We start from the raw sequence: 14,214 nt of genomic DNA, 5'->3' as shown, positions 1-14,214 counted from the left end.
ACACAAACAGATTTCAGACTGTGGAAAAAGTTTCAGTTTTCAGTTTAATCAATGTCAATGAGTCCTGTTAACCCACCCTTTTGCTTAACACAATGAATGGGGTTACCCTTGACTGCCTAAGACTTATTCTTTGCAATGTACAGTACCTCTTACTGCTACAACAATATTGGCAGAAATATTAAATCCACAAGCTGGGTAATAGTGGGTGATATAATGACCACATTTTTCACTAATTCCACACATCATAACAGAATAAAATACTGTAATAAGTACCATTCACTGTTACTATTCAGAAAAGTCTATAATACTCTCGTGTTTGAGAATTTGAGACCTAACGTCACAATAAGCTCAGTGTGCCGCAGGAGATAAAACACTTCCTCTCAAGTGGGCTGTGTTTCTCTTTCCAGACTTTCTCAAGAAGACAACATGTGATGTGCAGGCTTTCCTAAAGGCAGTGCAGTTCTACAGACAGGAGAAGAACCACTATGAGTCATGGGACATGTTAATAGGAAGTGATGCGAAGGTAGGTTATTTGTGGACAATCGATGTCATTTCGGTTTTTGAGTTCTTGACCAAAAAACAACAATGACCGAGGCAAACGTTCAGAAGTGTGATGGGAGTTGGCATACACACTTTAAGAATTAGGAATGAGACATAAGAATTACCGTCTTTCAAGTGAGACATTAAACCGAGGTCCTGACTCTCAGTGGTCATTAAAGATCCTCAGGAATTTCTCGACAAGAGTAGGGAGTTATCCCGGTGTTCAGGCCAAATTTCCCCCCTCAGCCTTTATCGTGGCCTCCAAAGTATCCCCATGTATGATTGGCTTGCACTTGCCCTGCGATGGACTGGTCCATGGTATAGCCTGCCTTGCGCTCATTGCTTGCCGGGTAGGCTTCCCGCGACACTGTATGGTATAAAGCAGTTTGGGAAATGACATGACGTTAGAATTAGAAGAATTAGCGTTTTTCACTGGGGGCAGAAAACGAAAGATATTCTCTTACACCCCCATAACAGTGCAAGGACAAAGCTGAGCGTCTGAATGGGGCCATTTATTTCACAAGATCTCTGTACATTGCAGTAACATAATAGTTAGTGTTCCAAAGTAGTCAGTTGCTGAATAACATGAATGGTGCATTTTGAAATGCCAGATCAGGGCTCCAAAATAATCAAATTCATCATATATCATTGGCATTGCCACAGGTATAATAATTCCAAAAACGATTATTCCTGCAGCTTTGTTATTTTGTAAACAGGATACATCATAACATTGTGAGAGAAAGCATACTTCCACGCACTTAATGATAGAGACATACCGTTCACTTCCTTTGACAGGAAGAATATTTGGGATTCTGTCCGATCTAAAAATATTTCATTTATACAGTGGTTAGCCACAATAAAAAAACAGGTGTTTCTTTCTGTTACTTATAAAGTTGACACTTTTTTTTCTAAATGACTCACATCCATGCATCTGGGCATTTAAAATGATGTCAAATAACTCGGGAGAGTGTAAAAAATTAAACACTTGTAAGTTCTCTGGAATTTGGTGTGCTTATCCCCACCGTTCTTTTCTGTTGTTGAGCTAATCTTGTTTGGAGGAAATTCCCTCACCGTACAGGAAATTGCTTAAAACAACTTTTGTTGATGTTCACACTTCAGCACAGAACACTGTGACGAGAGAGCCTTGTAGCCATTTGCTTTGCAGATTCTGTACTGTGCATCAGTCTACACTTTTCAATTCTGTGTACATCTGTTAACCACACAATCATACAATATTATACAAGTTATTCAAGTTAAGAGCATTTTATCACATATTTTCTGACAATATAATTGCATTTGTAAGATATGGGGGACCACATTCGTTTTGAAAAATGAAACTCTTTTCAGTTAAAAAAAAATATACGCTGTCACAGAATCTACTTGACTTTTAGATTTCCTGAGTTATTCTATTTTGATGTGTTTTCTAAACCGTTGAAGATCTCAATCTCAAGAACAACACATCTGAAAACAATCTCAGAGTCCCCCCCTACAGTTTGGTTTATGGTGGGCTGTACGTTTTGCAATAAAAAAAAACTTTAACTCGCCTCTAAACAACTATAATCCAAACTTAAACATTGAAATGAAAATTTAGATGATGTGGACTCTTTAGACCATAACCCTGTCACAACAATAATTTATTCCATGCTGAAAAAAAGAAGAGAGAAAAAAAAGTTTCAGCCGTGGAGCCTTCTTCAGGTGTCACACAGGTGTCACACCTGAAGAAGGCTCCATGGCCAAAACGTTGTGTTTTTTCTCTCTTCTTTTTTTCAGCATGGAATAAACCTATTACTTGTTCCTTGACAGCCTACGCATGCTGACGCAGCTACCCACCTGAAATAATTTATTACGCTGAGCTTCATTCACTAAATCGTGTTTTAAGGTTTTCAAGCTGGTTCCTTTGCACAAAACGTTCCATTAGAATCTTTTTCTGTGTTAAAAGGGTCATTGGTATTTGTCTGCTTGACTTCAGTCTGTTTTGCAAATGCAGTGCCTTGAAATGTTGGCCTCACTTCAAAATTATGTTTTCATGTAGCTCTACACAATAATAAGAGAAGCAGGCAATACAATGCGCTCTGAAAGTTAGTTTAGCTGGCAGTGAAAATGATAATCATAACATCACAGTATTAATAACAAGGTTGTGCTGTGAGATTGCGCTACATTGCTCACTATTAGATAGCCATCAGTGTGGGGTGTTGGATAGGGCACTGGACTCGTTTGGGGTTCAGTTGCTGGGTGGAACACTGCCGCTGTACTATGGAACAAGACAGACCCCTCCGATTGCGCCAGGAACAGGCCCAGCTGTCTAAACAAGAAGCCAGTACAAATATGAAATGCCTTAGACGTCAGCCAAAATAATTAACACTAATTTCTGTATTATCACCTCACGCCAGAAAAGAAAATACGCAGTAAACTGTAAAAGTGAAATAAAAGCCAAAACAAACTTCAGTTTCCTGTAGAATATAGGAACATTTATCTTGCTTCTATACTGTGTACTGTATTAAGTCACCACTAAAATATCAGTTGTACAATGTGACGTAGCACAGTAGTAAACCACATATACTGAAATCATGTACAATATTCAAATTCTTATGCAGGTGTGGGGAGGCAGCAACGTCATGAGCAGGAACTGTCAGGTCTTTTGCTCTGTGTTACATCAGGCTCTGTGACACTCAGGTGTTTTTTGCTCTCCTGCCTGGAAACGTGGGGACAGATTTACCAGAGTCCGATGTGGCTTCTCTCAGCTTGTGAAAAGGCCAGCTGTGCTGTCTGTCCCTCAGAGCCCCCCTGTTCCCTGTGTGTGGCAGGTGCTGAGTAACCTGGTGATGGAGGATCTGCTGCCCTCGCTGCAGACCGAGCTGGTGCCCCGACTGAAAGGGAAGAAGAACGAGCGGAAGAGAGTCTGGTTCGCTGTACGTGGGCTTCGTACTGTACAGATCTCAACGAGCAACTGTTATTTTTAAACTGGCCACCAGGGGGCTCATCTGCATTGACTTGTAATACATCCCCCAGTGAGCATAGGCAGTAGATGCAGATCACTCAAATGTGCTTCTATGAAAGCCAAATTAAACAAAAACGTTTTTTAATATCACAATCTAGCAATATTATTCAATGGTACACTACATACCTTTTTTAAAATATTTTACTGGGAGAAGTGCAAAGCAAGGAATGAAAGTTTTATATGACTGGTGACTTGCATATACAGTGTCCATTGGGGTTTCATACATTTAAGTAAAATAATGATTCTGGCATCTGGCCATATTCAACATTACTCATGTCAGAATTTAGCTCTCCCTCTTCCACTTCCTGCTCCAGACTGTGGAATCCGCCTACACCCTGGTCCAGGAGCAGGTGGCTGAGGGGTTGAACGCTTTGAAGGAAGAATGCAAGGAGACAGCCAAACAGCAGGAGGCCCGTATTCGCTCAGACATGGACCAGATTGTCAATTCTAAGAACTTCCTGGCTGGAAAGCTGAAAGGTACATGCCACGCTGCACGTGACAGGAGTGTTTTCCCCTAAGGATGCCCGTAGCTCCAAGCTAGCAGTCTCATGAATGGCTGTGAACCCAACATGTGACCTGCCCTAGAGAAGGGAGTGTTGTCTGGTGCTTGAGAGAACACCCAGATGGGTCAGCAGACATGACGACTGCTTTACCGGTGGCACTTTTAGAAGAGAAGCTATCCCTTTCGTTCGTGATTCAGTGTTAGCACCAGACGTCATACAGGGCACACTGAGATGGAAGCATGCTGGGAAGTAAGGGATTTCAGCAGATTTTTCCAGAAGATGGCATCATACGTCATCCGGAGTGTTCCATGAATAATCAGGGAGCACTCAAGGAATTAAGAATTTGGAAACAATTGAAATAAAAAAAAAAATCCTCATCATATTTTTTCAGTGCCTAACCTTGGAGACTTTTAAAATGAAAAATAAGCAGGAACATTAACATTGGTTTGTTAAATCACTCTTCACAGTGTTCTAAATCAACCATCCAATTCAGGGTTACAGGGGAGCTGGAGTCTATCCAGGGCACAAAGTGGGACACACCCTAGACAGGATGCCAGTTCACAGCAGGGCAGAGACACACACGCACACACTCACAGCAGGGCCAGAAACTGGAGCACCAGGGGGAAACCCACACAAACACGGGGAGAACTTACAAACTCCTCGCAGGCAGATAGCAGCCCAGGCCCGGAATTGAATGCAGGGCTCCAGCACTGTAACCACTGTGCCAACGTGTCGCCCACTGTTATAAGCCTTTGTTGTTTAAAAAAAAAAAGTTGTTTAAAAAAAAGGAGTATGGGCTGCTTGAAGTGGTGTACCAAAGCAAAGCACAGTTAAGCCCTTTGAAATGCAAGTATAGAGGTGAGGAACATGGCAGGTTGTCGCACTGTTGTTTGAATTAGGCATGGCCACGGCCTGTCTGTAGTGACCTGTTCCACTGCACCCCAGCCACAGTGTCGGAGCCCACAGTGAAGTGCTGCCTGGAGAGTGTCCAGCCCTACCTGGCCTCCATCCTGGAGGAGCTCATGGTGCCCATCAGCTCCGGATTCCAGGACGTTCGGGTCCTGGTGGAGAACGAGATTGACCAACTGGGCAAGGACTACCAGGAGAGCAACAGCACTGAAGAGCTGAAACAGGTGAGACTGGTCCTCATGCAACATCAGGCTCACAACTTCCCGAAACACAGCAGTACACAGCTGCTTCTGAGGCAGGTTGGTTGAGCATCTGCGCCTGCGTCTCCTGAAACTACTAGTGGGGTCAGCGGGGGGGGGTGTCCGGGAGGGATATTTTGAGCAGGCTCAGAAGGATGCTAGTGTTGCTGGCAGAAGAGATCGGAGAGTGCTGGAGAGCTCACCCCACCCTCTCCTCCACAGGCCCTGGGAAGCCTGGGACAAGTGAAGATGAGAGACTGCTACCAGCAGGTGGAGGTCCTCCGGGAGCAGCTCAAGGAACTCAGAAACCGCTTCAAGTACTCCAACACCACCCGCCTGGTCCACAGTACACAGAGCTACATGCAACAGGTGGGGCCTTCCTGCAGACGTTTGATTGCTGCATTGAATACATCTCCTCTTGGAATTTTCAGTTTGGTAGAAAGATAGGGACATTAAGGTTTACATGCCATGGCTTGGATATTCATGCACTGCATGGATAATGTATTCAATTCAAGAAGGTAGCTGCGTCAGCATGCGTAGGCTGCAAAGGAACAGGTAAAGGTTTATTCCATGCCAGAAAGGAAAAGACTCAACGTTTCGTCTGTTGAGCCTTCTTCAAAATGTTGAGTCTCTCTTTCTTTGAGCATAGAATAAAGCTTTACCTGTTTCTAATGTATGCAATGTCATTATTTTTAATTCAATAGATCCACATACATGGGTCTGTTGTCATTTTTCTATTTCCTTCTTTTCATTTATTTTTTCCCCCGAAAGCACCTACCTCAAACCTACGAATTAACACTAAGAATCTGGTGAAGTATAGCATTATTAGCTAGATTATAGGTGCACCACAATACACCATGTTTCAGAAACATCAGATGTCTCAAAACATTTAACGTTCTCAATCTCTGCTGCCCCCTTGTGGTCATTGGAGTTTTAAAGGGAATTTGTTTCAGTTTAATGATGAGATAAGATCACTTTATTAGCTCTATACAATTTCTTGCATTAGGAATTTGTCTTTTCGCATACCCCAGCTTGCTGTCCATGAGACACACAGACAGGGAGAGAAGCTTGGGGTCAGAGCGCAGGGTCAGCCATTGTACAGCGCCCCTGGAGCAGCTGGGGTTAAGGGCCTTGCTCAGGGGCCCAACGGAGTAGGATTCCTCTGCCGGCCGCGGGATTGAACCAGCAACCTTCCAGTCACAGGCGCAGATCCTTAGCCACACAGCCACCACCCTTTAGTGACACTAAACACTTACAATTTAACAAGGTTGTTAAAGATTAGTGTTTTCTTCTTCTGTATTTGAATTCTTCTCTTTAGCTGATGGATAATGTGGTGTACACCTTTGAAATGCTGCTTTTCACTGCCCTGAAAGATAACCCTGCCAATGTCCCATCTGCCATTGAGAAGGCCAAGCAGAGGGTTCTAAAGGTAAGCAGCCCCTTCTATACAGATCAGCCTCTTAGAGAATTGGGAAAATTCTCATTTCCACTTAATCACGTAAATGACAAGAAACAAAAGCCCAATGACATAAAGGTGCTATGGCCTATCTATGGTCTGAACACAGTATTTTATAAAAAGTGACAACAGATATGCACACAGAAAATGGCACAGTAAAGAGTATCTACCTCACCACAAAATGTCCACATTACCTTAAGGGTTCCCCGGTATCCTTCAGATCACTGAATATAATCTAACGTGTTTTAGCTTTACAAATATCCGATACTATTAAAATAACAAATGTATAAAAAATGATTACATCAAAAACAAACTCAATTTCACAATAATGTGTATGTCAATAATTTCATTTTAGTAGGGTTTACAGTGTCAATAAAGCAGAGCTCATTTTTAAAATGAAACATGAGTCATCTTCCCTTTGCTAAGAATGTGATTTCAGACGAAGCAGGCTTGATGGTTGATAGTTATCCATCCTGCACATCTGAATTCTCTTCCATCTCCCCTGCTCTCTGTCTGACAGCAATACGACTACGACAGCAGCACCATCAGGAAGAAGATCTTCCAGGAGGCTCTGGTGGAGATCACATTGCCTACAATACGGAAGACTCTGGCTCCCAGCTGCAAACCAGTAAGTGATCCATTATTCACTTTCCTGTCCACTACCCACAATCAAACAGGCTTCCACAGAATCACATTTTCAGTCAATCTGAAGGCTGATCTAGTAATTCCACTTTGAAGGCAAGGTGCTGGCCATACTTCTCATTGAAGCAAACATATCATCATAGTTCCAACTAAAACAAACACCTTCCTCCAACAGGTGCAGTTTATTTTTTACTTGAACAGCTCTATGCATGAGACAAGGGCTTTTGAAGATGTATTCTGTCATTTAAATGACAGGCATAATAATATACATCATAGATGTAATGCAAGATAAAGTCAAGAAGCTGCCCTCAGTGGGCCAAAAGACAACCCTGGCCACACAAATACATAGACATACAGTATCTTGAATTACAGTGATATGGAAACTCTGTCATGACTAAAAGAAACATCAAACAAATAACTACAACTATGTTTCTATATTATGCACAAATCTGTTTTGTATTGATTTTTAGGAGCTTCAGAAATTTGACCAGTACATCTTTGCTGATTATGCTAACTTTGTACAAGTGGAAAATGTCTATGAAGAAATCCTGTTGGAGGTCCTAGAGAGAGAAGTCAGCAAAGGTGAGCTGTCTGCTAATGTCATGCCTAGAAAACAAATACATTTGTTTTTTGGAACACATTTGCTACTTTTTTTTCTGTGTGCAAATTCTTCTTCAGCTTTACTACACTATTAACTTTTAGAAAGTCTTTTTCTGGATAATCTTTAATGCCTACACTTGCAATCCAAAGTGAAATGAAAGTGGTGCGCTTAGGTTCTTCCCTGCAATGAAAAAGAATGAAGCATTTTCTTCTTTTTGTTTCTGGGGCCATTTCACACAGTGGTGAAGGAAGCTGCGAGTGCAAAGAAGCACAACCTGTTTGTAGACAGCATGGATCTCCCCTGCGTGAGCCAATCCAGTTTGACTGACAGCAAGACCCCACCAGGATCCACCCCCGCTAGTCCAGCCAAGCAAGCAACAGCAAAAGAAACTCCAGCCCCTCAGCCTCAGGGTAACGGGATACACGAGTGCTTGGACCAGCCAGACACATCAAGCGTGTCTGTGGCAGAGAAGAAGGAAAATGGTTCTACGATCAGAATGCAGACTGACACAGCGGTACCTAGCTTGGACACAGGCAGCAAGGAGTCCTTTGCTAACAGTGTGGCAGCGCTCAGCCTTAACCCTGCCAAGGAGGAATCTCCAGCTAATTTCACCCCATCACCGAGTCAGGACACTGCTGGCAAACAGCCCGTTGCTGACAGCACAGGTCTACTCACGATCGGCACAGACCACGCGGTTAAAGAAAGAGACGAGAAAGCGGAGGAGAAGTCAGGCGAAGAGACTGTGCTCGCAGAGACGCAGGCTCCCGACAGCCTCCACGAAATTCGAAATCTGATGGCTGGACAAGGAGAGCTGGTAGAAGAGGAGTGAGACTGTCATGCCCACAGCACAGAGAAACTGCACAACAAACCCTCTGACAGCCAACAGAATCAGATCGCCCAAAGAGCAGAGAATAACTGCAGCATCAGCCAGCGATGTACATTTTCAACTTGAAACTTCGATATTAAATGAAAAGGACTGTATGATGATCACACAGTAATGGTTTAAGACACCATTTATTAATAACTGTATGTTGATTTAACCAAGTTCAGGATACTCGAATTGAAGTGTAAGATATTTCTCACACAGTTGCATTTAATGGAATTTGATGTCTAAATCTTTTCTTAGAGGTGCTAACTAGGACAATTGCAAGTAGTACAAGTTATTGCAAAGAAGAAATTTCACAAATTATTTAACAGCATCACTTACCTGATAAAACTGATCGAAACCTCATCCTCGACATTCAATTTTTCTAACTCTTAACTGAATTTGGCCTTAGCAAAGTAACATAAGCATTTTAATGACTGTTGCCTTCATAAAGACTATATAGAAGACTATATATATCAGTGCCTTCATATAGAACTATAAAATGCTAAAGCAAACCCAAAAGGGTTTTACATTTGAAACAAGGTAGATATGTAATGGTTAATTACTCCAATTAAAATGTGCAAATCCCTCATTTAAGACACAAGGCTTGCTTGTACACATAGTTGACAGGTTTAAAATGAAATAGTTCTAGATAATGCATTTGACAGATAATTACTTAGTCATGTAGTTTTAAAGGTCGCTATTTTCATAATTCTACTTGTTCTCTGTATACAGTTTAACATATAATTGTCATTCTGACAGACCTCTATATTTGACATATACTCTTCTGTCATAAACTGATGCATTAGCAGTTATTAACATAGATGCAGGCTTTGCATATTGCTGTGGTATAGTTACAATATAAATTTTTACTTTGTTGTGACTTGCATAGGTTAACAAAAATATTACAGTACACAGGGCTTTTCCATCTTTTCAATTACTGACTAAAAAGTACTGTACCACAAGCAATTTTCCTTGAATGCTAGGCAACACTGTCAAAATGGGGACAACTACCCTATTTCTTTCTAAAATGTTAAGTTATTGATATATAGGATCGCAGAGAAAGTGGAAAAAGTTAAGTATACATTTACTATATAGTTGTACATGCCCTCCAATCTTTTCCTAGTTGTTCAGAGCCTAATAGCTATCATATAAGCAGCATATTTCTTACATTGCCATAACCTGTTTTCTATGTAGTGATACATAATGTGGCAGTATGTCAATACAGTAGTTGTATTTAAATTACCCAAATTCAGAGTGATGAGTTTTGCAGTCTTTCTAAGTAATTGAATAGAAAACCACAAAATACTTGCTTTATCAAGTAATTTGCTGGTTACAAATACAATGAAAAAAGATTCACACACAGTTGCAAGCTAGTATCATTATCGTACAATTATTAATCTCTGAACAATGTTCTAAACCTTTAGAACAGCAGATGATCTTGGACCACTGATTTCTGAAACATTCCATGACTGAATAATAAAAGTACATAAAAGGACATTTTTTTACAAAAACACTGAGAAGCTATAAACACATACCTGTATATTTACTAGAGGCCTTTTCTGGATTTGTAGAGGGTTAAAGTCGGAGTGTTGCTTGATGATAGGGGATTGTTAAAAAGTGAACTATGGCTTTCAGATACTGGCTATTACATTCGCTGGCAGAGCGATTAAAAGAAGATTCGCAACAAACAATTGATCACACCTTTAATCTAAATATTTTAACTATTGCAATTCTTATTGTTTTTTTAGTTATCAATAGAACCATTGTCAATTATTGCCCCCACCTGGTTTTCTGTTTAAAATGATGGATAATTCTTCATGTTAATGGTCAAACTGGACCTTAAGTTAAACCACAAATAAAGAAGAGTCTTTTTACAGAAGTAAGTTGTGCTGATTAACAAAGCATGAAGTAAATTATAAGCTCTTTCTATGTGGTCTATTAAAATAACCAACACTAAGTTACTAACTGCATAATGTAAATATAGGAAAAAATGATATACAAAGATTGGTTTTGATATACACCCAGTTTAAGTTACATTACTCTAGATGAAGGAATTATTTGAATTATCTAAAGATTGTCAAAGGTGATGACTGACTTAAGAAACTCTCAATTTATTGTAAAGCTCTTATAGTACAATGTATAATAAAATATTAAACCTTAAGAGGGAGTAGTCCTTTTAATCTTCTGTAGTTTCACATGAAACTGTGAAACTCATTTGTTATTGATCTGACAAAACTCATGTGACATCTGTCAATTTCTATTGCCATTTCTTATCTGTTTTGTTCAGCTATGTTCTCCAAGTGGTAAATTCTGTAAAAATTAAGTTGCTTCTCCAAAATTCCATGTTTGGTTTTAAAAACATCATTTTGATTCAGTCAGGATTAAAATGTAAAACCAGAAAAAGCAAAAACAATTGTCAGAAGTAAATGTGTAGATCTTCAAGTCCTTAAAAAACAATTACAACTATTGCACATTCAATTTATTCACACTCATCCAAATGAATGAACTTATCAAAACACATGGATCAGAAGTTATATACTGACCTACTGTATACCTACTGTAGACCCACAAATACAATAGTCCATACAAAAGAAATATGTTAAGGACTGTTGTTTATACACTTTTTCACACAGCCCTTACAAGTAAATCAAATAAACAGCAATGGTTAAACTCATATAAAAATAATCTTAAAAGTAAACAATCTTGTTAACCAGTAACAAAAGTGAAAATGAAAGCAACGGCACAGTCCTGTAAAAAAATGTAGTGCCTGTTCCCCGTTCTTACCAAAAACAAGGAGTGCCCTTTCACCTCCTCACAGTTAAACTTTGTAATTCTGAGAAAAAAACATTCATGACAGATGGTCACACTGGGGAAGAATTGCTACACAGTGTTATCACAATTTACATGTATAACAGAATTTAAAAATCTTACAAGCACACTTCATGCAGAAATGCTGGGTTAAGCCTAGTGTCAAATGGAAAGTGCCACCAAAATACTTTTTAAGCAAAATCTATTTTTCCTATTTTGATGAATGTTATTTAAATGCTGTATGATAAGCAGAGTTACCAATTACCATCTGAAGATACAATGACTAAAAGCAAATTAAGATTCATTTATTGACAAAAATACTTTTTCATGGAGTTTCTAAAGGACAATGTACTTTTCTTTTAGCATTGTCCTATACTGTTTCTATGCCTTTACCATTTTTAACAAACATATACGCTTAAACATACAAGCATTATGAATCATTTAATAAATATACCACAATAACACCTATTAGCAATGCAATTAGAAATGCACTGGTTCCCAGCAGATAATCTTTCCGGTTTCCAGCTTTCTTATCAGGCCAATGGTTCAGCTATCAACCAATGATATGGTTGAAATATCACTGGAAAGGATAACATCCTTGAAGGGAAAATATTGGAATGTCCTTTATTTGGGAACCACTGACTTAGTGTATCAGATCTGTAGGTGTCTGAGATCAGGTTATTATTAGTGTAGCAAAGTGAAAAACGTTCATGCAGCTGTACAGTGTCCACTCAGTTTATCTGGACCCGTATCCATAGTAAAATTGCTCATCTGGACGATATCCGTATGCTGTAGCAGGGCGCCCTGGAACAGCGGCTGTCTGGCCAAATCCATCCACACCCGCACTACGAAAAAAAATAACATTTGTTAAAATTTACACCATTATAGGCTCCCGAGGAATGGGTAAAAACACATGTATGACGTATACTCAGCCCAACTCCAACAGGTCCACAATCCTGACCCCTTTAATGTGATCTTATTATGGATTATAAACATTATATCATACACTAAATATACATTAAAACCAACATTTACACCAGACGTTTATTTAGAATTTCTTTAATTCCAAAATCAAATATTTTGAAATTTGAAAGCAGTTTTACAGTGATCTTAAGAAGAGAATAAACACATAAGATTTCGCAACTGATGTTTAAAACTACAGATCTCAGGCTAAAGCATCTCTAGACTGGAATTGTCTTTGGAACGGTTGTTTCTCATCATAAAGTTAAAATATAGGAGCTGTTCACTCTGACACCACTAGGTGGAGACACACAATAGGTTTTGGTGTGTTATTGTACAGTATGTCCAGATTTATGCTTGAAGGCCTTAGCTGAAGCTTTTTGGACAATTATTAAAGGTGCAGCAATTCCAATTTGGCACAAAAAAAGGACATAGCTTTCAAACCCCACCTTTCATCTTTTCCCTCAAATAAATGTAAGTTATGCTTTTCCCCTCATGTATTTTAAAGACTGTAATATTTTGGTGATTGAGCAGTTTTGGCCCCTTTTCCTTAAAGGAGTAAGACCAGCCTTTCTTCCAAACTGCAAATCCAAAATGCATTTTTTCTGAATCAGGTTTTAACGCAGTCATTTCATATACATATAACATTTAGCCAAACAGAGCAATTGCTTTTAAAACCAACACAAAATTAATACCACAGAAATCAATTGATGTCATAACATGTCAATAGAACACATCTCCATCAAAGATATTAGGGATGGCTTGTGTATTTATATTTTGAAGTATTACTCTCTACTGATACTGAAGACCAGAGGCCCTGTAGGTTGATCATCAATACAATATAAAATCTGGAATCAGATATCAATTGGTCTGAACCAATCTACATATAAGGATCACCTTAAAATTGCAAATCTCTTGGTTTGCCACCATCAGGAATATTTTAAGCAGTGATTTAACCAAAGTTATGTAGCCATCCTGAGTTTCCACAAGTTACCACTTTGAAAAGAACACAGACTTTTGAGACCACATTACAATCCCATTAAACAGCTTAGAGAAAATGAGTGAGGGAGATTGATAAACTGTTTTTTTCTCAAGTTTAAATTGTAGCCTTTGGTTAGGACCAATAACCTTTAAAATATGAGCTGTTTGCTTTACCCCTACGCGCTTACATAATGACTTGTTGTTTTTAGCTGAAATCACTTCCAGCAATCTGTTACACACCGCCTTTTCAAATGCACCGTTCATGGGGCAGAAAATGTTTCTTTTTCCTATCGGCCTGCCAGTGCTGTCAAAACAAATTTCATTTTAAACTAAAAAGCTCTTATACTTCAAACCCTCTACATTACAAGGGCTGCTTGTGTGATCTATGACCTTCCAAATGTGACAGCTGAAGACTTCAACTGGCTGGAGGCTCCCTGGGATGGGACAGCACATTTGAGACCATGTCATCCTAACAAGAACTGCGGCTGTCCTATCCAGGGCTCAGGGGAACCATGACTTTAGTCACGCACAGACGAATCTGATCCAGATCTTTCACGAACATCACTGTTCGAAAATGAAGAACCAGGCAAAAAGGGAATTCCCTTTATCCAAAAGCATGCAGTTCAGGGTTTAAAAGGACGATGGTCTGTTTTAAACATGAGAAATCTTCATAAACAGGAAGATATTTGTAATGGAAATACATACATCA

At 39.6% G+C, this 14,214-nt stretch overlaps 2 protein-coding genes across 2 annotated transcripts in view; one reads left to right on the top strand and one right to left on the bottom strand.

Moving 5' to 3' along the window:
* Positions 1 to 10,917, top strand: part of niban1a (niban apoptosis regulator 1a) — a 33,883-nt gene extending 22,966 nt beyond the window's left edge. Inside the window, exons 6-14 of the mRNA XM_015355061.2 lie at positions 408 to 523; positions 3,345 to 3,449; positions 3,853 to 4,015; positions 4,987 to 5,174; positions 5,412 to 5,558; positions 6,508 to 6,618; positions 7,166 to 7,273; positions 7,758 to 7,869; positions 8,128 to 10,917. Coding sequence (XP_015210547.2) covers positions 408 to 523; positions 3,345 to 3,449; positions 3,853 to 4,015; positions 4,987 to 5,174; positions 5,412 to 5,558; positions 6,508 to 6,618; positions 7,166 to 7,273; positions 7,758 to 7,869; positions 8,128 to 8,717 — 1,640 coding nt within the window. The 3' untranslated portion in view covers positions 8,718 to 10,917. The remainder of the gene's footprint in view (positions 1 to 407; positions 524 to 3,344; positions 3,450 to 3,852; positions 4,016 to 4,986; positions 5,175 to 5,411; positions 5,559 to 6,507; positions 6,619 to 7,165; positions 7,274 to 7,757; positions 7,870 to 8,127) is intronic.
* A 303-nt stretch (positions 10,918 to 11,220) lies between these two features.
* Positions 11,221 to 14,214, bottom strand: part of kifap3a (kinesin-associated protein 3a) — a 31,114-nt gene continuing 28,120 nt past the window's right edge. Inside the window, exon 20 of the mRNA XM_006634622.3 lies at positions 11,221 to 12,409. Coding sequence (XP_006634685.1) covers positions 12,301 to 12,409 — 109 coding nt within the window. The 3' untranslated portion in view covers positions 11,221 to 12,300. The remainder of the gene's footprint in view (positions 12,410 to 14,214) is intronic.

Source organism: Lepisosteus oculatus, chromosome 9 (genome assembly GCF_040954835.1).
Source record: "Lepisosteus oculatus isolate fLepOcu1 chromosome 9, fLepOcu1.hap2, whole genome shotgun sequence".
Lineage (NCBI taxonomy): Eukaryota > Metazoa > Chordata > Actinopteri > Semionotiformes > Lepisosteidae > Lepisosteus > Lepisosteus oculatus.
This window is presented reverse-complemented; position numbering and strand designations above follow the sequence as displayed.